The sequence below is a fragment of the Bradysia coprophila genome, unplaced genomic scaffold (genome assembly GCF_014529535.1).
Source record: "Bradysia coprophila strain Holo2 unplaced genomic scaffold, BU_Bcop_v1 contig_350, whole genome shotgun sequence".
Lineage (NCBI taxonomy): Eukaryota > Metazoa > Arthropoda > Insecta > Diptera > Sciaridae > Bradysia > Bradysia coprophila.
Genome location: NW_023503608.1, coordinates 1,283,322 through 1,304,294, shown reverse-complemented (window position 1 = coordinate 1,304,294; position 20,973 = coordinate 1,283,322). Strand labels below are relative to the sequence as shown.

The window sequence follows — 20,973 nt, the reverse complement described above, 5'->3', positions numbered from 1 at the left end:
CTTCAATTGATTATTGTTCTGGTATCGTCTCACTGTTTCAGCATAAAAATGGAGGACTAACCCTGGCAGTGTCGATGAGAATTAGACCCATAAGAGATGTTAATGTAAGGTAGTACCTATTGCATTGTACACGATATTTTAACGTCTACATAGAAAGTCATTTATTTCAACAGTTTTAACCTACTCCATTTTGCTATCTATAAGACCCTATTAGCCGAAGTTCACCCTATATTAATTTCGTTGGTGTCGGTAACAGATAACAGATCGATGACATAGTCACTTTTCAAAAGGTTAATACAAAACTGGTTCGATATTAAAGATTAGAAAAGTCAACATGCTAACATATTGACTAATTTATTGATAGCTGGTTTCCGATTACAAAAGGGATACAACATAATCAGCTACTTGAACATCGTTTTCGATAACACCGCGATAAAAAATGTGTTCTTGCAATGATTTTTTTGCTTGCGACTTTGTTCAGTTAGAACACAACACCCACCCGATAAGGTATCGGTTGATATACATATATACGTTTGAGGTAGAATGTGTTCCAAAATCATTTTTTTGTGCTTTGTGCTACACTTAGCTAGAGGATCCATTTCAAAGCACTTTAGAAATGAAGGGGACGTGTATTGCTACCATAACACATCAGAGCCAAGGCCTCAACATAGCCAATTCACCACTAAAACTACATACGCGTTGGTTAAGGGAGATCTACCAGATACTGAAAGTATAACGACTTCTGGATGGCCACATTTTTTATCGTCTGAAATGGTTTTTCATTTAATTTCAGGCTGCGATCCAGTGAAAATATGGTTGTTGATCAGACACGGACCGGCGTATCCGTCGACTTCAACTATAGGTGTGGATATAGATGCGCTTGACGAAGTTAGTTAGAGAACGAACATAGAGTTTAACATTTGGTATTAAATGCAATTCATTGCAGCTACGTGAGTCAATTATGAAGAACACACTCTCATCACTATGTACCGCTGACAAAGAATTTCTTGAAACATGGACGTTGAACGAGAACATTGCTCAAAATCCAGAAAATTTGACGGAACAGGTAAGAAACCCTTACTTTAATTGTAACAGTTACAAGCGACAAGTATATCGGAGTTTTACTGTCGGATCTATTACTTTATTTCCATCTCAAATTATTTTCAAGTGATTAATTTCGAATCTTTTACTTCATTACAATGACCATGCTTTTTGCTATATCAGACCGCATTAGATAGAACTTCTTGTCGTTTTTTCTGATAGCACATGATAGCCCTAGCCCTTTGTAACAGGTTTTGGTTTATTGGGTTATTAAGATCGATCTGATGCAATGCATAAAATTTCTCTAAGTTTTCCGAATCGGTTTGGCAAATTTCAATCAAACCAAAATCCAGTTATAAATGGGGTGGAACACAATATCTGATATCCGACGATATCGATAAAGCTTATTATTGAAATTGGTGTGTGACATGAAAACGTGTCTCACACACGAGAATTCATCAACCTATTCCGATAGTTTGACTCCATTTTTTCGCTAAGATAACAATATTTTGCGTGCATATCGTTCCAATCAAGCAAATTACTTTAATAAATTGAGCCAAAATCTAATAAGTTAATTAATATGAAACAGGGTCGGAGTCAAATGATAACACTAGCTGAAGACTACAAAAAAGCTTTCGCACCTCTGTTCGATTCACCGGATAAAGTTAAATTTCGGCACACGACGGAGCTGAGAAATAACGAAAGTTTTCTTGCTTTCGCAACTGCTTTGTTCAACGAAGTCGATCTTGAAAAGGAAGGCGATTCAGACAACAATTTGTTGTTTAAGGTATAGCAATGACGCATTTACAAAGTCGGTGAAACTCATATCACTTTTTCATGTGTCAGGGCAGAAGACGGGGATTTTACAGAAATTTTCTCGGGTTTTCGTCCCCTTACATGAAAAGTTCTATACGCATCTGTTGTGGACGGTTTATTTTAGGCACTTTCACTTGTCACCCTCACTTCGTTCGGGCGAAATTGCCTGGAATATACCGTCCACAATAGATATACGTAAATAACTATTTCTACTAATCACCTTGCAGTTTTATGAAGAGTGTGCTGACTGGAAAGAAAAGAACGACAAAATATATGAATCAGAATCGGTTTTGTCGCAATTCGAAAAATCTGACAAATTCAAAGGGACAATAGACGAAATTTTAGCTAGACTAGGAGAGTCACCGTCGGAGGACAAGTGGAAACTAGTAAAAAATGTCTGGGACATGTGCCGCATTGACAAAGCATTGGACGTTGAAAATTTTAGTCCCTGGTGTATTGTAAGTTTCAAACATAATATCCTCAATCCTAACAAACACGTACACTCCGAATATTAGTGGCCGATCAAATAGCGTCTAACTAAACTTCGAATTTTGTGATAAAATGTTCATTTTACCGAAATGGTGAGTTTTGAAGGAAGGTCCATGTGAGATCATATTTTCCACACATGACCTCGCTTGTCTATAAGTTTTCTACTATCGCTTCAATTGTTTATGGTTCCGTCGTGTGGGTGTTTGTTAGTAATGAGGCTGTCTTGTCGGTTCTTTTCGTAATACAAAACTTGAATCAAATCACAGGCATTTACACAAGATCATGTTAATGTATTGGAGTACCATGAGGATATCGAATTATATTATAAGACTGGTCACGGAGATAAACTCAATCCACCATTGGCATGTAAGACCGTTGTCGATCTAATCGATCATTTAGAAAGTGAGAGTACTGGTGATTCAACCAATGCGATTGTGTCGTTCGCTGATGCAACTACCGTTCAGTTATTTATGACAGCTTTAGGAACTCATAAAGATACAGAAAACCCATCCAATGTCAGTGTGGTAGAGAATCGAAAGTGGAAGTCTAGCCAAATGTCTCCGTTTGCATCCAATGTAGCTGTGGTTAAATACGATTGTTCGGGCGATGCTAAAGTAAAAATCTTTCTCAATCAAAGACTATTGACACCAGATTGGGATGGGTGTACTGGCGGTGTATGTGAATTTAATAAATTTATTGAGCATTATAAGTCATACACGAGTGCCAATTGTACGAAATATTTTTGTGGTGGTTCCGAGGCGTCTGGTACAGCAAAACTTGTGAATGGAGCGGGTGTACTTGCTGTAACTGTTACTTTGATTTTAATTTATTTACGTTAAGATTTCCGTATAAAAACTATTTTTTATGGTCAATCCGACCTTATATGTACGTCAACCTATTAATCAATAAATATTTATGTGTGCGTCTTTGCAACTTCTCTTTCTTTCGAAGATTAATTTACTTTCGGACGTTCCTTCCTGTGCCAGGATTACGTATTATTTGCACAAGCGTTCAGCTCTAAAATTGAAATATTTATCAAAAGAACAAGAAAACAAATGATTGACCCACAGACATTTTTGTGGTCAGAACAAGATTTATCCTTTTTAGTCAATTTTTGGATGCCCTTTATGATAGAAGTGTACAATTTGAATAAATGTGAAACGATATTGTTGATTATCGCCTTTTCTGCCATTATTTTAATATATTTTCGTAATTCATTATAATTCCCTCAATTTGTCGTGTACTGGTGAATCTCCAGTGGAACTGAACGTCAAAGGTGTGCTTCTCTTACATCAGAAAGAAAGTTTAGTATTCAAAGACTATTCCTGTACTAGAGATATATTAGACTTTCACTAACTCAACTAAAACAAGCTAAGCACGTCCTTATTTTCACTGAATCCAGAAAACAAGAACGAATTTTCAACTATTTTAGTAGCGCTTCCCTTTGTAATAGTACTTCCGAGGTTCCAAGTTGTGTATTTGATAAGTGGGGTGTTACAGCCCGACCCGAAGGGGAGGGCTGTATTCCCCACTTGTCAAATAACAACTTGGAACCTCGTAAGTACAATGCTTTACGTGATTAGGCAATGTAGATGAAAATGAAACAGCCCGTAACACGTAAAATAATTTAAAAATTATTTCATCATATTTCGATTTATTTTCACCTTTTCAGACGAGGTCTTTCTAACAAGCCCTCATGTACAAACACTTTTAGATGAAGTTTTAGGATATTTTCGATATATTTGCCATTTTCAGCGCTTTTTTTCAAATATTTTCCTTTACTGATCCCACATTTGCTCAAATTTTATCATATTTCAGGGAACTCAGCGATACCCATCCAATGAGCTATCGCATGTTCGAATCAGTAAAAATTTAGATATGTTTTGAAAGATATGAAAATCGTCGATTTAAGGAAATGTCATAGGAAATTTCCTATGAAATTTTCCTTCCCAACTCCGCACACCTAACTTCATCTCCTCATTTCTCCGAAACGAGTTTTCTAAATATCACCAAATTTCATCCTATTTCCTAGTACTCGATTAAAACAATGAAATAGGACTAAATTTTACATAGATGGCGTGATGGTCTTGTAAATTTCTTCCAATCTGTCCATTTTCCAGACAATTCGTTACGTTACAAAAATATCTGAAAATTATTTCTTGCTTGCTGCATATCAATGCAAATAGGGACGTGCTTAGTTTGTTTTTCTTGAGTCAGTGCAAGTCTACGCAAGACGTTTAAATATATCTGGATCTCTGGTTATTATTTATTTCAACCCAACAACGTATGTAATTGCACGGTGTACCGCGAAGCACGTACAACATGCGTAAATGTGAAGAAAAAAAATCTCTGCTACAAGAATAGTCTTCGGATACTCTATGGTAAACTAAAAGTGTTGCATTGTTGTATTTTAGTATAAAAATTTTTGAAATTGTTGTATTAAAACAACACGTTTCGAGAGATTCTTTTGAAAAACAGCCTACCGAAATCGGACGCATTTTCTATTTGAATTTTATATATTTGCCTAGAAAGGACTTCGACCCTAGAAGCCAAACCACTTTCAAAAAATTTCTTCGAAGCTTGTGTGGCTGGTGAAAGGTGATCAAAAACCGAAAACTTGCACTTTTCTTACCAAAATTTCTCCAGTTACACGAGCCGTACAGGGACGTGTGGGGTGTCATTAGAAAGGGGATTGCATATACTTTCGGGCCAAATAGGGTTTTATTGGGTTTAAAATTCATCGACACTGAAATAAGTGCATTTGAAGTTTTCAACCGAAGACTTACATTCTTCTTACTTAAATTTCTCGAGTTACACAAAATGTACATGCACACGACCATCATTTGAAATGTAATTTAATGTGCTCGTGGGCCAAATAGGGTCTCATGCGGTTCGGATGCATCTACGATGAAATAGACGTTGAACTGTTTAAGTGCCCATATTTCTTCGCATATCCCCAAAGGGTTAATGAAAGAGGAGCACAACATATAAATAAAATACTTTTCACGTTCAGGTCCGATGTAGTTTTATCAGTGTACGACAAATTAAAGGAATTATAATAAAATGCGAAAATATTAAAATAATGGCCGAAAAGGTGATTTTCTTGGTCCATTCCCGCAGCTGCTTGTTACAAAAGGAGTGAAAAACATTCCAGCATACTTTCGGAATTTAACTAAAAATCTGGAATCAATTATATACAGAGCCGACAGTTCCATACGGTAAGAAGCAGTGAAATTTCAGTATGAATTTGCTTCAGAGAGATTCTTTTGAAAATCCACCTATCAAAATCGGACCCATTTCGTCTGGGATTGATATATACATGGTTTGAAAGGTCTTTGCCAGTAGACCTTAAAACAGGCCTCACACAGTCTCGAGCCACACCTGGTTGCTGGTGGAAGATCTCTGAAGTTGGAAAAATAGTGTTTTTTATCCGAATTTTTTGGCCGTTATAAATGATCGTTCCGGGTATGATTGGGCTCGATGGAAAGCTGAGCTTAAGTACTTTCGGGTCATGCTTAGTTTGATTAGATTCATTGATATATGTTTGCAAAAATTTGCAAGAAAAATTTTCAAAATATGTGTGAACTTTAGACAGGTCTGGGCTGGTACTGATGACGCTTAATGTGAACCTAAGATGCTAGTCGTAACATAAATTGTCTAAGCTTTCCGTTGATACCTCATTTGTAGTGCTGGTGATTGCTGACATAACAGAACTTTATGTTAGTACAACCGCTACTCGTAAGACTCGCCAGCAATCACCAGCACTGCAAATGAGGTATCAATGAAAAGCTTAAACAATGTATGTTACGACTAGCATCTTAGGTTCACATTAAGCGTCATCACTACCAGCCCAGACCTGTCTAAAGTTCACACAGATTTTGAAAAAAATTTCTTGCATTTTTTGCAAACATATATCAATGAGTCTAATCAAACTAGGCTTGACCCGAAAGGATTTGAGCTCAGCTTTCCAACAAGCCCACTCTCACCCGGAACGATCATTTATAACGGCCTAAAATTTCGGATAAAAAACACTATTTTTCCAACTTCGGAGATCTTCCACCAGCAACCAGGTGTGGCTCGAGACTGTGTGAGGCCTGTTTTGAGGTCTACTGGCAAAGACCTTTCAAACCATGTATATATCCATCCCAGACGAAATGGGTCCGATTTTGATAGGTGGATTTTCAAAAGATTGACCTGCCCTGAAAATTTGTCGAGTTCTACGAATAATTTTCCTTATAACCCTCCATAAAGACAGCTCATGTCGTAAGAAATATATGATGTGATCATTGCGCACGAGAACCGAACTTGCTTTGAAATTAAATTTTCTCTTTATTTTTCATGTTTCAGTTATAATGTTACAATTGATTTTTCTAAATCGACTGTCAATTAAAAGGAGAATTCGTAACACTTCACTCGGACAAATTATTTACAACAAACGAACACAGTGAATGCTCGATTTTACTTCTTTTTTTTATAAGGAAAAGGTGACTAAAAACTCTTCAACCCCATACCAAGTCACAAATTAAATGCGTTTGAACAGGAACTAGGCAGCCGACAAATGTTTACTGTGCCTTGGGAAATGGTATTTCACCGCGGAAAATCGGCTGGGTGCGATAGTACCTGCAAATTGAAATTATCAAACATGCCGCTCTCACTAAAATTGACCGAAAGTTTACCTGAAAAACAAAGAACTTCCTCGTTTATGTTCACCGGCAGATTTCAGTTCACGAAAACATTGCGACCAGTTTGTGTATTGTGGCATATGTGGTGTCTGGCCGGCTTTCAATCTGAACGGATGTGAAAATGGAATGTAAAATCGGTAAAATTGATTTGATTTCGATTATTGAAATTACCGCGAACCAGCAACCTTCATACAGGTGGAAACGACATGCAGCGGATAGAAAATAGTCGCTACCACGAAATTCGTAAAAGTTCCTACATATTCGTGTCCTTCACGGTCGCGTACAAAGTGCTTTTTGATCATGTACGTCGCTGAGCTAGCGATTACCAAACAGGAAACCTCACATAGAAGCTTAGGCGTGTAACCGGAAAAGAATCCAAAGATACCTTCGGTATTCCAAATTTCCTTTATCGACGACCAAATTGTACTTGATCAAATGAAATGGAACTTTAGCGATCAATCAAATCTGTTGGATGCAATAAATCGAACTCACCTGTATGTCGTTTCGTTGCCAATAAATTGGGCCATCATTCGTACGGAGATGACTTGAAATGGATGTGCTAAAGTAACAGCCGTCACTGACAGGACCAGATCCCGTTTCAAGCAGCGCAAAAATCGTTTCTCTCTAAATCATTGAAACGTTTTTTGACATAAGTTACATGATGTTTCAAGCGCAACACTTACGATTCCTCTTCGGTTAATTCACTTTCATCTTTGTTATCGTCCGGTATTCTGTCAAATCCTAATTTTATAGCAATTTTCTCACTGCCAATGGATGAGACTAATGTTCCGACGACCTTCGGTGCCAGGCCTCGATAACAACCGACTAAGCCATCGACTCGCTTAATGTATTTTACTGTAAATTGAACGAAATTGGATTCGTTAGCGTGATTGCGTTTCAAGTATATCTACGGAAGAAAAAGCTCCAAAATTATTCAACGCGAAAACGGAAGGTGTTGATGATACAAAAGAAAATGAGATAGCGACAAATTGAGCCAATCTACTGAAGCTCTGCTGTGATTGGTTTTGAATTTGTCACAAGTTCTTGTAGTTCCCCTTCAAGAAAAAGATGTGCCGGTTGACACTTAGTCTTATAACATGCTGTCAGTTTCGAAATGTATAGGATCTGTTTGCGTAACATTCAAAACACATCCTATCGAGATAAGAAACACTTAAAAATCTCGATCGCTAAGTAATGTTTGGTTTGGACATTGAACTTTTACATTCCCTAAATCAAGAAATGACTTAAATCGAAATTTACCATCTGTACTTTGCACACAATCTATTTGCCATAACCGTTTTACTCACCATACTGGAAAACATTAGGCAAAACAAGAACCGGTGTACCGAATAATGACTTGCCAGGTCGAGGTGCAATGGGTTCATATCCGAGCTAGACAAAACAGTCAATAAAAATGATAAAATTACGCTGTCTGAGGTAACAGTTTCAAATTTCAATGGCAGAACAAAAAGTACCTGCATCAAAGCCTTTGCGTATTCAAAGGGATGTAGAGTCGAAGTGACCTAGAAATTGAACGGGAAAAATTGAATTTTCACACACGATAAAATTCACTTGAGCACAAAACTTTGTACGTACCGCAATTCTCATTCCGAACTTTATCCATTCGTTCACTTCAAAAGCTTCATCATGTTGATTTCTCAAATCCATTTTGAAATTTTGTTAACTAAATAAAACTCCGGTAATTTTTAGCTATCAGAAATTTACTTTTTTTCATTCACCAAATCTGTCAAAGTTTTCAAGTACATCTACGAACATTATTATTTGCAGTGATAACAGTGATGCAATTTAGGCTATGTAGTAGATTGTAGAAGGCGGAATTCATGCTCTAACAGTGGTATAAGTTCTTCATCTAGCCACTGAAAGGTAATACTGACATCAGGTTTCCAAAAAGCCCTGATTTAAGGAAATCAGTTTAAAATGGCTGGTTCTCAAATTTAGAAATTTTCCGGGTCGCTTTTTGAGAAAATCTTTACTTTCAAATAATTATTCAAATAATGTAGACGGCAGATGTTAGGCAATTTCGCAAGTTGTTGCCCGAACAAAGTGAGGGTGATATGCGACAGTGCCTAAGATCTACTGTCCACAACCACAGCAGAGTAAAATTATCCAGGTAGGAGCGTTTCATTTTCGAAACGTCAAATAATGGACCTAATACACTGTATGAAAATGAGCTTAAATGAACACTAACATAAATTGAAAAATTTTATTCGCCAAAAATACATGGCTACTAGATTATGCAGGTCTCTACTCAAATCAGCGTTCCTGCCTGGTAAACTTTACTCTGTCGTGCCACAACAGAACTTTTCATTCCGAGAGCCTAAATTAGACTAAAAATACTAAAATTTATGCCCACGGCATGAAAAAAAGTTGTTCCACGAGGGTTGGTTCTTACTCAGGCTTTCAAGGAAAAATCCGCTCAGAAGATATTTGACTTTAAATTTTTTCATACTAATAGCTTTTCCAGCCGGAAAAACACTTTTCCATTTCTGTTTCGACAGCTTTTCATACTAAATCACATGATTTAAAAAAAAACGTAAAGCGAGCGAATTAACACAACGACTCGGACTATAAAGAGAAATCTCTTGTCACAACCAAGGTAAATATAGTGAGGAGGTAATGCCATTCAGACGCGCGGCCTAGCACATAAGTTCGATGCCAATGACATCTTTTTTTAAAATGGTTGACTACGATTTACTTGTATTTCACAAAAATATTTTCGCTATCTCACAACAGATGGCTCGAGTTTCTATACCATTTTTTGCTTTCAACGAAGGGATGAGATGGCGTTTGTATCGAACTTTCGTGCCACCGCACATCTGATTCGGTTATATATGGCATTACCTCCTCACTATATTTACCTTGGTCACAACAAATGAATACCAATGAACGTACAGACCTCGGTATATATGGGACTAGACTAAACCTATCTCGCTCGTTTTCTTCTATATACTCATTGAAGAGTACACCTGAAGTGAATCATAACTCGCCAATCAACACAACGATCGCCTTTCCTACCACATAGGGGCTCAGAAGGACACAGGATCACATGAGTTAGGAGTGAATTTTAACCAACTGTTCATTCTTCATTCATTCTCTGTTTCATTCTTCTATAGTTGCTTCAGCGTCGGCTTTCATAAAGCTCCAACAAAAATTCGTTTTTTCAGCATTCTAAATCTACGCAAACAGCAACAGAAAACAACAACAAGACCAAACTTTAGGTCCAAGTAAGGTCAAATTCTTGTAAAAACAAAAAACGATTCGTCCGAGTCTTGTCTTTCCCTTGAGTACCTAAAGACACCGTTTCGTCCCGCTAGTTTCAATAACTTCGACGTTCATCTTTATGATTCCCATGAACCATAAATTGAAACAAACACATTGGGGGAACTATGCGTTCTACGGTAGTTCAAAACAAAGGAGCGGAAAATAAAACTAAAAAGAGAGTGTACTTTCATTGATGAATACACCATGGATTTACACTCGAACGGTTACATGGTTGGTAGAGGAGGTGAAAATTTGGCGTTGATGCTAATCGGTACCCACGAAACAGGTATTTTAGAGGAATTAGTCAAGCTTTATCCGTTTCTGTAAAATAACAGTAAATTGTTGGTATTGTTCTCGTCATTCCTGAAAAATCAGCGATGGCACTGCAGACGAGTCGGTCTTTTGAGCTCCGAGATTTAAAAAAACAATTATTTGTTAACAAATTGACTAAGTAGTCCAAGAAAATATTGTTCCTTGAAGTGACATAACATCGACTTGCCTACAGTGTCATTAGGTGATAGTACGTACTGAGAAATATTGCTTAAATCCACGTTCTGTAGATTGAAGTGCCTCCCGTGCCTCAGTTGTTTTTAATGTTTTTGAGCTAAATCGAATACATTCGGATGGTATTTAAGAGAAACCAGAATTCGGGAATTTTTGAGAGTTTAATTCCCTAAAATAGGTGTTGGTAGCAAGAATTACATAGATCTAGACATGCAAAACAGAAAATTTTGAAATTACCACGGAAAAATATTAATTTTATGACATAGCAATATGTAAACTTAATGCGATGACAGCACTGATATGACAGCTCGAAGAAAAAGTGTAGTGAAAATGTTCATCTCGGATAATTTGTTTTTTTCGTAAAAGTCCATTTTTCGTGTCTTACTTTCATTGAAATTTTAAAATGATCCACCTAACCGGCCAACAATTCTCATCCAAAGAGATAATTCAACAAATTTTCTCGCCCATGGTCGGTGTGGTGTGCAGCCCACAAGCGGAAGAGATATGCCAGAAAAACAATTTAACCTTTGTGGAACTCTTGCAACCATTCAGCAAATTATCAACGGATGGTATGCAAAACAATTCATTTGATAATGTTTACAGCTCCTAGATCTTATGTAGAATGTGTATTCTTTTCACTTCCTATCCATACACTTTAGCCAGCCAATACAGTAAGACAACTTGTGTAACAGAGAAATTGATTAATTTTGTATCTCCATCTCCGTAGACTGAACAATATCGATTTGAAGTCAATTGTGTCTTTTCACTTTCTTATAATTTTAGCAAACTTTAGAGATCCAAATGGTGGTGCGTCGTCCATCAAGGGGATTCGACTGAATGTATGCGATGTTGGCTGGAGACCTCCGCAAACTGTCCTAGCGAAAAAAATGCTCACCGAAGCGGTCTCTTCCTTCAATTGCGACAAAACGAAAAACATCTGCATCAATGGTAGCACTTGCAAATACACTTGATTCGATGTCTGTCTCTTGAATTAATCAATTCCATTTCAGAAACCACCAAACTTGACATTCCATCGACTCAGCCGTGGTACGAACAATGGCGAGAAACGTTTCTATCGGTCCAATTTCCAGCCGATCATGAGTTTACGCGTCATTTTCTGAGCTGCCTGATTGTGTTGTCCAGTTCGGATCCGAATCCGTTGGAGAGTGCTAACAATTTAACGCGAAAAGTGCAAATGATGCAGAATGTAACGCCACAGAAATTACCGAAGTGGCTGAGTTTCGGAACCGAAATTTTGAACAGTTACGTCATGTTGCATGACGGATGTCAGGGAGATATAACGAAGTGAGTGGAAACGGGTAACTGCTCAACGGGAACTTGATTAATCCTCAACATGTTTATAGGGCTCAACAAGCTTTCGAGACGTTAAAACTAACCTTTGGCGAAAATAAATGTTTTCTGCTGCAAATCAATTCCTATCAAGGAACTACACCCGGTGATTGCACGGATCCTTGGATGAAATTTTTGAGAAAACATCCTAAATCGGTTGGTCTATCAGAGTTTCGGTTTTTTTCGCCATCACATCACATCTAACTGATTTCCCTCCGTTGCAGGACAACTCAAGTGACCAAAGCAGTGCTCCCAAAACACCACAAGATATCACCAGCGTAACGTCAATGCCATCCTGCGTGTTAATGAGCTCGTTGGATAGTCCGCAATCCAATGAAGAAGTGGTGGATCATCCTTTGAGTCCTGTTCAGGAGCACGCAACAGAAGCTATAGTAAATGAAATGGTCTGAAGATAGGAACTGTCTTTTACTAAACGGATTCTCTTTCCAGCATTCGAATTTTTCGAGCAGCTGTGACAGCCTTACTTCTCAAGTCATGAATCCGAATGTATGGGCTAACGAAACCGACACCGAACTGCCTCATGGAATGTGGCTCACCGCATCGGACGTTGATAATTTGAAGCATTTCATCCAAGACTACACCATTCGATCGTTAATTCCTTATGTTGAAAAGATGGTGGCCGTTTTGAACGATGCAGTACGTGTGCATTTTAGAATAAAATCCTCTCTTGGCGATCGAAGTGTGTTAATTGCATACTTTTCAGGTGATGAACAAAAAAGGTGTCAGTCGATCGTTACTTAGTGCCACGAAACGATGGTTTACCAATAAGCCGGGTGCGAATACCATGCAGAATGCCGTCGTTTACACTAACGATTCGATTGAGCTACAGACTCGAAAGCTTGGCGATTTGTATTTTATGTTCGGCAATTACAATTTGGCTTTTCAGGTAAGTTTCAGGGAAACGATCAATCTATCGATGCTCGAACCGTCTCTTATGATCCAAAAAAAATTAATTTTCCACCTGTAGGCTTACCATCAGGCGAAAAGAGATTTCAATGCGGATTCAGCATGGCAATACTATGCTGGTGCTCTGGAAATGGCAGCCATGGCAGCGTTTATGTTAGGAACAGCTAATCGTAAAACGTACGATTACATGGAAGAGGCTATTGTCACCTACTTGAACATTTGCAAGTTAGTCTACCGACTGTCAGACTGCATTTTGCCGAAATTTAACGAAACATTCCTTCCATTACAGATTGCCTCAATTCGCCACCCGTAGTACTCTAATCAGCATCGAGTGCTTGAAAAGTGCAAAACTTTTCGGTGAAGCCGCAAAGCAATTGATTCGTATGACCAGTGAAGACTCCGATTTGAGATCGGCTTTGCTACTCGAAGAAGCGTCTTATTCCTATCTAATGTCACAACCGCCACTCTATCGAAAGTATGCATTCCACATTGTATTAGCCGGACATCGTTATTCGAAATGCGGTCAACGAAAGCACGCATTTCGGTGCTACAAACAGGCCTATCAAGTGTTCGAACATCGTGGCTGGAGCTTAGCAGAAGATCACATTCAATATACAATAGGCAAACAGGCGGTAACACTGAAGAAACTTGACGAGGCTAGCAGCTCGTTGGCACACTTACTGCGGCCGTCAAGTTTACAGAGTTGCAATCAACAAGCCGCCTTTCTGAGAGAGTATATCGCAACGCAGAAGACACTACTGAATCAATCGGATGGAGAATTGCTTTTGGATATTTCGCTTCCGAAAATTGTCCACAATTTGACTAGAGTGCTTGTTACATCACATCCGCCGATTACGAAACCAAATTTAGTGGCAGCCACAAATATTCAGATAAATGTTCGTTCACTGAGGTAGATGCTTTGCGGTCGATTTTGACTTTCCCTTTTCTTTTTTAGTCTAATTTGGAGGACGAATGGAAGTGGCAAAAACTCGAGGAAATTGTTGTTCAGGTGGCATCGAATAAGCCAGTTATGCTTTTCAAACCGACTAGATCCTTATTCACATCGGCTCTTCCAACGTTAGAAAATCCAATTTGCATTCATGGAGGTAAAGTGATACTTGACGAACTTGATGACCAATGGAAAATTGTAAATTCCTCTTGCAGAGCCAATCGAAGTTAGTTTTACGCTAGAAAATACCATTAGGCCATCGATTACATTTGAGGACATAAATCTGCTGTGGACGTTTACCAAGGAAAATGGTGAGGTCAATACGAATGTGGTGAATGGCAAGTTAACGGGTCATAATATCATGACGTCGTCGTACATCAAAACGATTCAACTGAATGAATATGAGAAGAAAACGATTACGCTGAACTTGATTCCACACTTTACGGGTACATTGAAAGTAACTGGCATCGTTGGAAAGATATCGGTACGAGTGCGACTGTCTTTCATGTGATCTTGTTCCTCGTTTGACTAACAACACAACTTTCTTCCAGGCTACCAACGAACACACAAGTCTGAACGGTAAACTCGACTTCGAACCAATACTCATCCGACCCGATGGCCCATCCGCTAACGAGAAACCGCCACAATACGACAAAAAACTGGAAATATCGGTCTTGCCGCCGATATCAGCACTACACGTCAGCTTCTCAAACGTTCCGGAAGAAGTAATTGCTGGTGAAATCATTCCGATAACTGTGCATTTAACGAATTCGGGTAGAGACCCGTTGGGCAGTTTATTTGCGGCGACCGAGTCTCCCCGATGGTTGCTGGGAGAATTGGACGGTCAAGAGTTGCCGCTGTCTGTGCTGAGAGATTTCACCGATTTGACCAACGAAGCGTTGAGTCGTGACAAAGAATTTCGCAAGCAACACTCATTTTGTCTGTTAAAATCGTCGGACAATGGCATCGGATTGAATCCGCAGGAGACGAAAACGACAACCGTTTGGTTGCAGGCGCCGATGAAAAAGGGTCGAACTGACATTAAACTATTAATTTACTACGCAATGCCGAATGGTTATCCGAAAATCAAGTAAGTTTGGAATCTGGCAGAGCTTGTCGTGAACTATCTCACTAATCTTTGGCTGGTCGTTTTGTTCTGTAGATATCGGTTGGTGCGACATATGTGGCAACTTAATGTTAACGAATCACTGTGCATGGGGGCTAGCTGTAGCATCGGAAATATGGCGACCGGAGAGTTAGGCGTCGATGTAAATATCAAAAATTTAAATCAAGTTCATCATCCATTAATGACGGAAATTATGCTGAACGATATATCGCTCTTCAGTCCTACATATCAGATAAATTCAAAGAAAGTCATCTGTACGTCCCAGTTTGCTAAATTGAATCAACTTCCGCAATTCACTTACAAAATAAATTTTTGATTACAGACATGCAAAGTCCCGGTATTAGTCGAGTGTTCGATGAAAATGCAGGCCTACGATCAACCGAAAGAATCGACTTGAGATTTTCACTCAACGAGTATCAGAATAAGGTCACATCCGATCCGACCGAGTACATCAAAGATCGTCTATCCCAATTGACCATAGTTCCCAGCAACGATGTTGACTTAGCTATACCAAATCTGGCGAAAATCGGTAGCTTCCTGATGAAAAGTGAGACGAAATTCATCGGAGTACTGGGCCAGGCCGGTAACAATGAGGAGTTCAACAACATTGTATCGAATGTGGATCGACATTTGTGTGTTATACTTACATGGCGAGCGATCGTTCATGATAACAGCTCGTTGCAGCGGTTAGCCTACGGTCAACATTTTGTGCAATTACGGAATTTGTATGAGACGTGAGTTTGACAGAATTGTTTTGCCCTTTGGTGACTTGCGATAAAAGATAATCAAATCTTCGTTGCAGTGTGTACTGTCCGCATAAAGAGAAGATGCCACAAACGACGTTTGCTAGTCAAGAAGAATTGTACGGCATTTTCGAGTTTAAAAATCAAATCCAAGCGAATCAGTATTCTGACGATTTGGACGACGATTGGGAGTGCAATGACGTGTCCGTGACCGGTAAATGTTTTTTGGAAGTGGACGATCGAATCAAAATTGAAGCAAATTTGGTGGAGACGACATCGTAAAGTTTATTTTTATCGTTTCCATTCAACAAATTCAATTCTAAAAAAATAAATTTTTTTGTTTTTTTAAAAAATCAATCTTTTGGCGCTTATGACTTATGATGACCGTCATTCATTCGTAGCGCACCCTCTCCGAATGAACTTTTAGCTCATGTGGACTGTTAAATTTATCGATCAGTTTCTGCAACTGTGACCATCGTTTCAGCTTCACAGCTCGGTGAACGGTATGCGGGGAGAATTTCAAACCCAATGCCTTGTCAAGATGAAATATTTTCAGCACCAAACCACTGTCGATGCTAATGGACGTTTCGACGCGCAGATTTCCAGTCGATTCTACCATAAGCTTGTAAATGATCAAATTCGTCTCCGAATAAGCCACTTTCCAATCGTCCAATCGCACCGATGACACTAAGTCCGCCTTTAAGGCATCGAAATTTGGTATTGCATTCGAATCCACTTCGATAACAACATGCTGGGAAATAATGTCCGGTTGAACATCATCTGTTTTGTCTTCAGCCTCATCTTTCAAAAATATTGTCGGCACGGCGCCACTCACCAAACGTCCTTTGAGTGGATTGTCGTTGGAGTTAAAAGCCCATTGAAATGAAGCATGAAATGGAGACACCTCGTTTTGCGTTCAGCAAATTCTTTAAATTTGTTGCATGAAATGGAGACACCTCGTTTTGCGTTCAGCAAATTGTATTGTTTTGTTGCATGAAATGGAGACACCTCGTTTTGCGTTCAGCAAATTCTTTAAATTTGTTGCATGAAATGGAGACACCTCGTTTTGCGTTCAGCAAATTGTATTGTTTTGTTGCATGAAATGGAGACACCTCGTTTTGCGTTCAGCAAATTGTATTGTTTTGTTGCATGAAATGGAGACACCTCGTTTTGCGTTCAGCAAATTGTATTGTTTTGTTGCATGAGAGGTTTCGTTGCAACTGAACTTTTTTTTCTGTAGGGAAAAAGTATCCATCGAAACAATTAAATTTCGATATATGTAGACCAAGGTCAATTAACGGCGTCCGCTGAAACAATTTTCGATTTTATATTTAATTATTGTCAATAACATGGTCCGTTTCAGGAATCTGTCTTCAAAATGTAGAATGCATACGCCCGTCTGTCTTCGGTTGAGTTTTATTGGGAGATTTCGCAGCCATTCCTCTTGCAACGATTTATTTGTTGGAAATTTAAAGCAACTCGCTTGACTTGATTTATTGTTACAATTTGGCACACAGCACAGCATGATTTGCTTTGGTATTTCGTTTAAAAAATAACAAAGATCCACAACCAACAGTTCTTTTCAAAACAGGATGATGTTGATGGGTTTCGTAGTAAATGTCAAATGGGCAGTACTACCAGTACTACACGTCTGTACAGAAGAAATGACAACACTGTCTTGCAGACCATTATGACAGTTGGCAAACATATGTTCGCTGTTGTTGTTTTCGGTCAAAAAATTGTGAAAACAACTTGCTGACTGTCTCCGTCAACCAGTCAAATTACTTTTAACATAAAAGACAAAGGTGTGTCTGAGGGTACGTAGACCTAACCTACCTTATTCTCGTCTTCATCAAACCTCTCTATTTTAGCCGACGAAGTCACTGCCTTCGTTATCACCTCAAATAAAATTCCAAGATGACCGAACGCTTGGCCAGTCCATCAAGCTTGTGGTCAATACATTCTGCCATATCAATCACAACTTTGACACTGTGCACTTTGTATTTGTTCGCCTTCGATGGTTTAACTGAAGTTGGCAATTTGTGGAAGTCTCCAACCATCCCATTACTCATTGCATCCGAGCTGCTCAAATGGTTCGTCAATGTAAAATGGCTCAAACTTGTGGGTCGACCGAAACACATTCCGGTTGCTGCTTATCAGCGACATGAAGCGCAGCTAGTCAATCGCATCAAATACGCTGTCAACATCATCATTACATTAGCGGTGTTCTTCTTCGTTTATGCATTCGCTTGCATTATCTTCGGAGCCGCAATCATCGAACATTTACCCGGTACAATAAGCTTGTCGCTCGTCTTAGTTACATTGACTGTGCTACCATTTGTACTATATTTGGGTAGCCGAGCAACGTGGGAACTGTTATTTTGTGATGAATTTCAGTTGACTTCCAAGTCACAGACAGCTTATTTGGAATATATCCAAAATAATGCCACGGCGTGTCTGTTCGGCGCATGGATTAGTTCGATTGTAGTGCCACTGGATTGGGACAGAGATTGGCAAACGTATCCGATTCCGAATGTGTGCGGTGCTATGATGGGAATGGCAGTGTCGAATGGTTACTGGCTGTTGATGGGAGTCGGTAGTAGGTTCACAAGAATTGAGAAATTATTGAATCGCCAAAAATCGAATTAAAATCGAAGAATTTCCTAATAAGTATTCCATGTTCGTTCAGATTTACTTAGACTAGTCTGAAGTCTGAACGAATTACAGTTTGAATGTTGTATAATTTAGAGCTGGAATAAGTTAGCACAGAGCACAAAATGTGGTGGCATCGTCTGGTAAGATCTATTGGTACCACTTGTTGTATGTTTCGATACCATTGATCTATTTGGTACGTGAGATATGCATGCTGTGTCGAATAATTCGATATGGAATATCTTTTGACAAAATTTCAAATGAACATCAGTTACCACAAGACAAATTACTCAAGATGTAGAATTGTGCGGACATTAGTTCTTGGATCCGGTGAATCAAAACGTAAGCTTTGAACTATAAATGGAGTTTAATTCTCAGAACGTTTTCCTATATTATCGTCCAGTTCGAGTGCATCCCACCTCAAAAATGTCGGTGATCTGGACAACCGTTTCATACGAGGTTCGTTTACCATGGAGGTTCGACTGCTCGTTGTGATTTCGGTGGATACTGTTCCTATTAAATTTTGCCGTTTTGGACTAGTGGAAATTTCCTCGACTGCATCAGGACACGCGTTCCACCGCAAAAATGTTGGTGATCTAGAAAAACGCTTCGTCGTTGCTTTTCCTTTTTCGAATTGATCCTCTTCTTCCGGTCCTTTCATTTTCATCTTGATCATTTGATTGAATTCTTCATCCAGTCGACCATCGAATCCATCAGAAAAATCAGAGTCAGATGAATCGTCGTCATATCTGATTAAATATATTATTGGAATTTCAAGGTCAGACATTTGTTTACGTTCAGCGTGAAAAATCTCTTTTAGTTTCTTCGAATTATAAATTTACTTACATTTTGTCTATTTTGGAGTGGGTATCGTCACACCGTTTAGTGTTATAACAGTTATTCATTTGATTTACTTAACATTCAGCGTACACAAAAAATGTCCAGACAAAATGACACTGAAAATTCTAAACTAAAACACATCTTTTGTACATTATAATGTGTGTGCGTCGGTGTGCCTACTTTCGTTTACAGTTCCAAGGCATATTTTTTGAAATTTTTAATCAGTAACAGCGAAAAATGAGTACCGATAGATGTAACCTGCATTTGGTGCTCTGTGCTAATTTCTACCAGATTTGTACTTTAGACGAAGGTCTTTAATGTTGCCATTAGGCGTCGACTTGAAGAGATGTACAAAGTTTACTCTCTACCGAAAATTTTGAGAAAATAAATGGAATAAAAAGCTTAAACCAATCCGAAATCGATTTCTATTTTGGATCCTGGTTGCCAACCAGGTCCTTTTCAAATAAGCCTTACCTTTGGAAGTTGAAATACCAAATTACCAGAACCGCACTGGCAAAATTTTGGTAAGAATCAACGCACTTCAAGCACTAGGTCCCACCTTTTTGGGCGGGTCGGGTCCCTTGACTGATAATTTTCCCAAAATAATGTTGTCTTTTGCTGGTTGGTAATGTTGGTAAACTTCATAGTCAATCAGATTAGACTTTTATAGATATCTTAATTTATTTTCATTGATTTTTTCATCTGGTTAAGAATGGACAATTTCTGTAGTCCAAGCAAATGACAATATTTTGACCTTAAACATCATCACATTTAGGATCTAAAAAATCTCAAATTACTCATAAATTTATTTCTTTTGTAATAAGCAAAATATCACGACTCGCTGTCTAATTTTGCAATAAATAACCGCGACTCGTGTGAATTACGACCCTCTCTTCGCTCGGGCCGCTAACATCACACACGTCAGAGTTGTCTAATATTATATTTGCTCTGATCGCAAACTTGCTCGTCCGAGTTGTCTAATGTGACAATAAGATACCGCGACTCGTGTGAATTACGACCCTCGCTTCGATCGGGCCGCAAACATCACACTCGTCGGAGTTGTCTAATGTTAGATTTGCTTGACTTTTTTCATTATATGTAATTTTGGGTGCCGCTTGTTAATTATCAAATATAAAATTTCAATTATCAATTATCAAATACCAATTATCGAATATCATTTATAATGTTCATTTAATACATTGCATTTCTATTTTCTGGGATAACTTCCGAAGCGGTGATCCCATATAGCTCATCGTCGAAGTTGACCTTACAAATGTCAAATGTATAATTTTAAGAACCTAAATTGTTCACTATTTTCTGCCAGTCAAGGGAATAACACATTAGATTATCAATTATCAACAGTGAAGGGAATTATCAATTATATCAATTATCAGTGGTGTATTATCAATTATCAACAGAGTAAAATCCTGTTTTTCTGGAATAATTTCCAGGGCTTTATCCCGACATGGCTCATCTTCGAACTTAACCTCAGGAAGTTCATTCCTCGTCGATAAAAAAAAAATCATCAAAATCGGTTATGAATTACTCAAGTTATCGTGATGACAAAGAAAA

General features: G+C 38.5%; 5 protein-coding genes across 5 annotated transcripts; 3 read left to right on the top strand and 2 right to left on the bottom strand.

Moving 5' to 3' along the window:
* The first annotated feature begins 485 nt into the window (after positions 1-485).
* On the top strand, positions 486-3,273 carry LOC119080041 (multiple inositol polyphosphate phosphatase 1-like). Its single transcript, XM_037188243.1, has 6 exons — positions 486-730; positions 794-888; positions 947-1,066; positions 1,631-1,828; positions 2,085-2,315; positions 2,613-3,273. The coding sequence occupies exons 1-6, from the start codon at positions 544-546 to the stop codon at positions 3,183-3,185; spliced, it is 1,404 nt and encodes a 467-aa protein (XP_037044138.1). The 5' UTR covers positions 486-543; the 3' UTR covers positions 3,186-3,273.
* Positions 3,274-6,652: 3,379 nt separating this feature from the next.
* Positions 6,653-8,810, bottom strand: LOC119080072 (mitochondrial carrier homolog 2). The gene is made up of 8 exons (XM_037188291.1): positions 8,625-8,810; positions 8,504-8,551; positions 8,336-8,420; positions 7,712-7,883; positions 7,521-7,652; positions 7,200-7,454; positions 7,023-7,133; positions 6,653-6,966 (listed from the first exon to the last, which is right to left on the bottom strand). Exons 1-8 carry the CDS (start codon positions 8,694-8,696, stop codon positions 6,909-6,911), a joined length of 933 nt encoding a protein of 310 aa, XP_037044186.1. The 5' UTR covers positions 8,697-8,810; the 3' UTR covers positions 6,653-6,908.
* A 2,296-nt stretch (positions 8,811-11,106) lies between these two features.
* LOC119079986 (trafficking protein particle complex subunit 8) lies at positions 11,107-16,261 on the top strand. Its single transcript, XM_037188143.1, has 15 exons — positions 11,107-11,383; positions 11,598-11,762; positions 11,825-12,119; positions 12,179-12,320; positions 12,389-12,556; positions 12,615-12,821; positions 12,889-13,071; positions 13,153-13,316; positions 13,381-13,987; positions 14,047-14,197; positions 14,256-14,524; positions 14,592-15,130; positions 15,203-15,420; positions 15,489-15,900; positions 15,969-16,261. Exons 1-15 carry the CDS (start codon positions 11,218-11,220, stop codon positions 16,189-16,191), a joined length of 3,909 nt encoding a protein of 1,302 aa, XP_037044038.1. The 5' UTR covers positions 11,107-11,217; the 3' UTR covers positions 16,192-16,261.
* LOC119080094 lies at positions 16,258-17,538 on the bottom strand. The gene is made up of 2 exons (XM_037188319.1): positions 17,265-17,538; positions 16,258-16,775 (listed from the first exon to the last, which is right to left on the bottom strand). Exons 1-2 carry the CDS (start codon positions 17,432-17,434, stop codon positions 16,301-16,303), a joined length of 645 nt encoding a protein of 214 aa, XP_037044214.1. The 5' UTR covers positions 17,435-17,538; the 3' UTR covers positions 16,258-16,300.
* Positions 17,539-17,631: 93 nt separating this feature from the next.
* On the top strand, positions 17,632-19,811 carry LOC119080084 (glycosylphosphatidylinositol anchor biosynthesis protein 11). Its single transcript, XM_037188306.1, has 2 exons — positions 17,632-17,726; positions 17,781-19,811. The coding sequence occupies exon 2, from the start codon at positions 17,827-17,829 to the stop codon at positions 18,556-18,558; it is 732 nt and encodes a 243-aa protein (XP_037044201.1). The 5' UTR covers positions 17,632-17,726; positions 17,781-17,826; the 3' UTR covers positions 18,559-19,811.
* Positions 19,812-20,973: the final 1,162 nt, after the last annotated feature.

Coding starts and splice junctions, on each gene's coding strand:
- LOC119080041 (XM_037188243.1), top strand. CDS start 544: ATGTGTTCCAAAATCATTTTTTTGTGCTTTGTGCTACACTTAGCTAGA. Junction 1,067..1,630: donor CAGAAAATTTGACGGAACAG/GTAAGAAACCCT, acceptor AATATGAAACAG/GGTCGGAGTCAAATGATAAC. Junction 2,316..2,612: donor ATTTTAGTCCCTGGTGTATT/GTAAGTTTCAAA, acceptor ATCAAATCACAG/GCATTTACACAAGATCATGT.
- LOC119080072 (XM_037188291.1), bottom strand. CDS start 8,696: ATGGATTTGAGAAATCAACATGATGAAGCTTTTGAAGTGAACGAATGG. Junction 7,884..8,335: donor GCCTAATGTTTTCCAGTATG/GTGAGTAAAACG, acceptor TTCAATTTACAG/TAAAATACATTAAGCGAGTC. Junction 6,967..7,022: donor GGAAGTTCTTTGTTTTTCAG/GTAAACTTTCGG, acceptor TTCAATTTGCAG/GTACTATCGCACCCAGCCGA.
- LOC119079986 (XM_037188143.1), top strand. CDS start 11,218: ATGATCCACCTAACCGGCCAACAATTCTCATCCAAAGAGATAATTCAA. Junction 13,988..14,046: donor CCACAAATATTCAGATAAAT/GTTCGTTCACTG, acceptor TTTCTTTTTTAG/TCTAATTTGGAGGACGAATG. Junction 14,198..14,255: donor TCCAATTTGCATTCATGGAG/GTAAAGTGATAC, acceptor TTCCTCTTGCAG/AGCCAATCGAAGTTAGTTTT.
- LOC119080094 (XM_037188319.1), bottom strand. CDS start 17,434: ATGCTGTGCTGTGTGCCAAATTGTAACAATAAATCAAGTCAAGCGAGT. Junction 16,776..17,264: donor GAAGACAGATTCCTGAAACG/GACCATGTTATT, acceptor ATGGGCTTTTAA/CTCCAACGACAATCCACTCA.
- LOC119080084 (XM_037188306.1), top strand. CDS start 17,827: ATGACCGAACGCTTGGCCAGTCCATCAAGCTTGTGGTCAATACATTCT.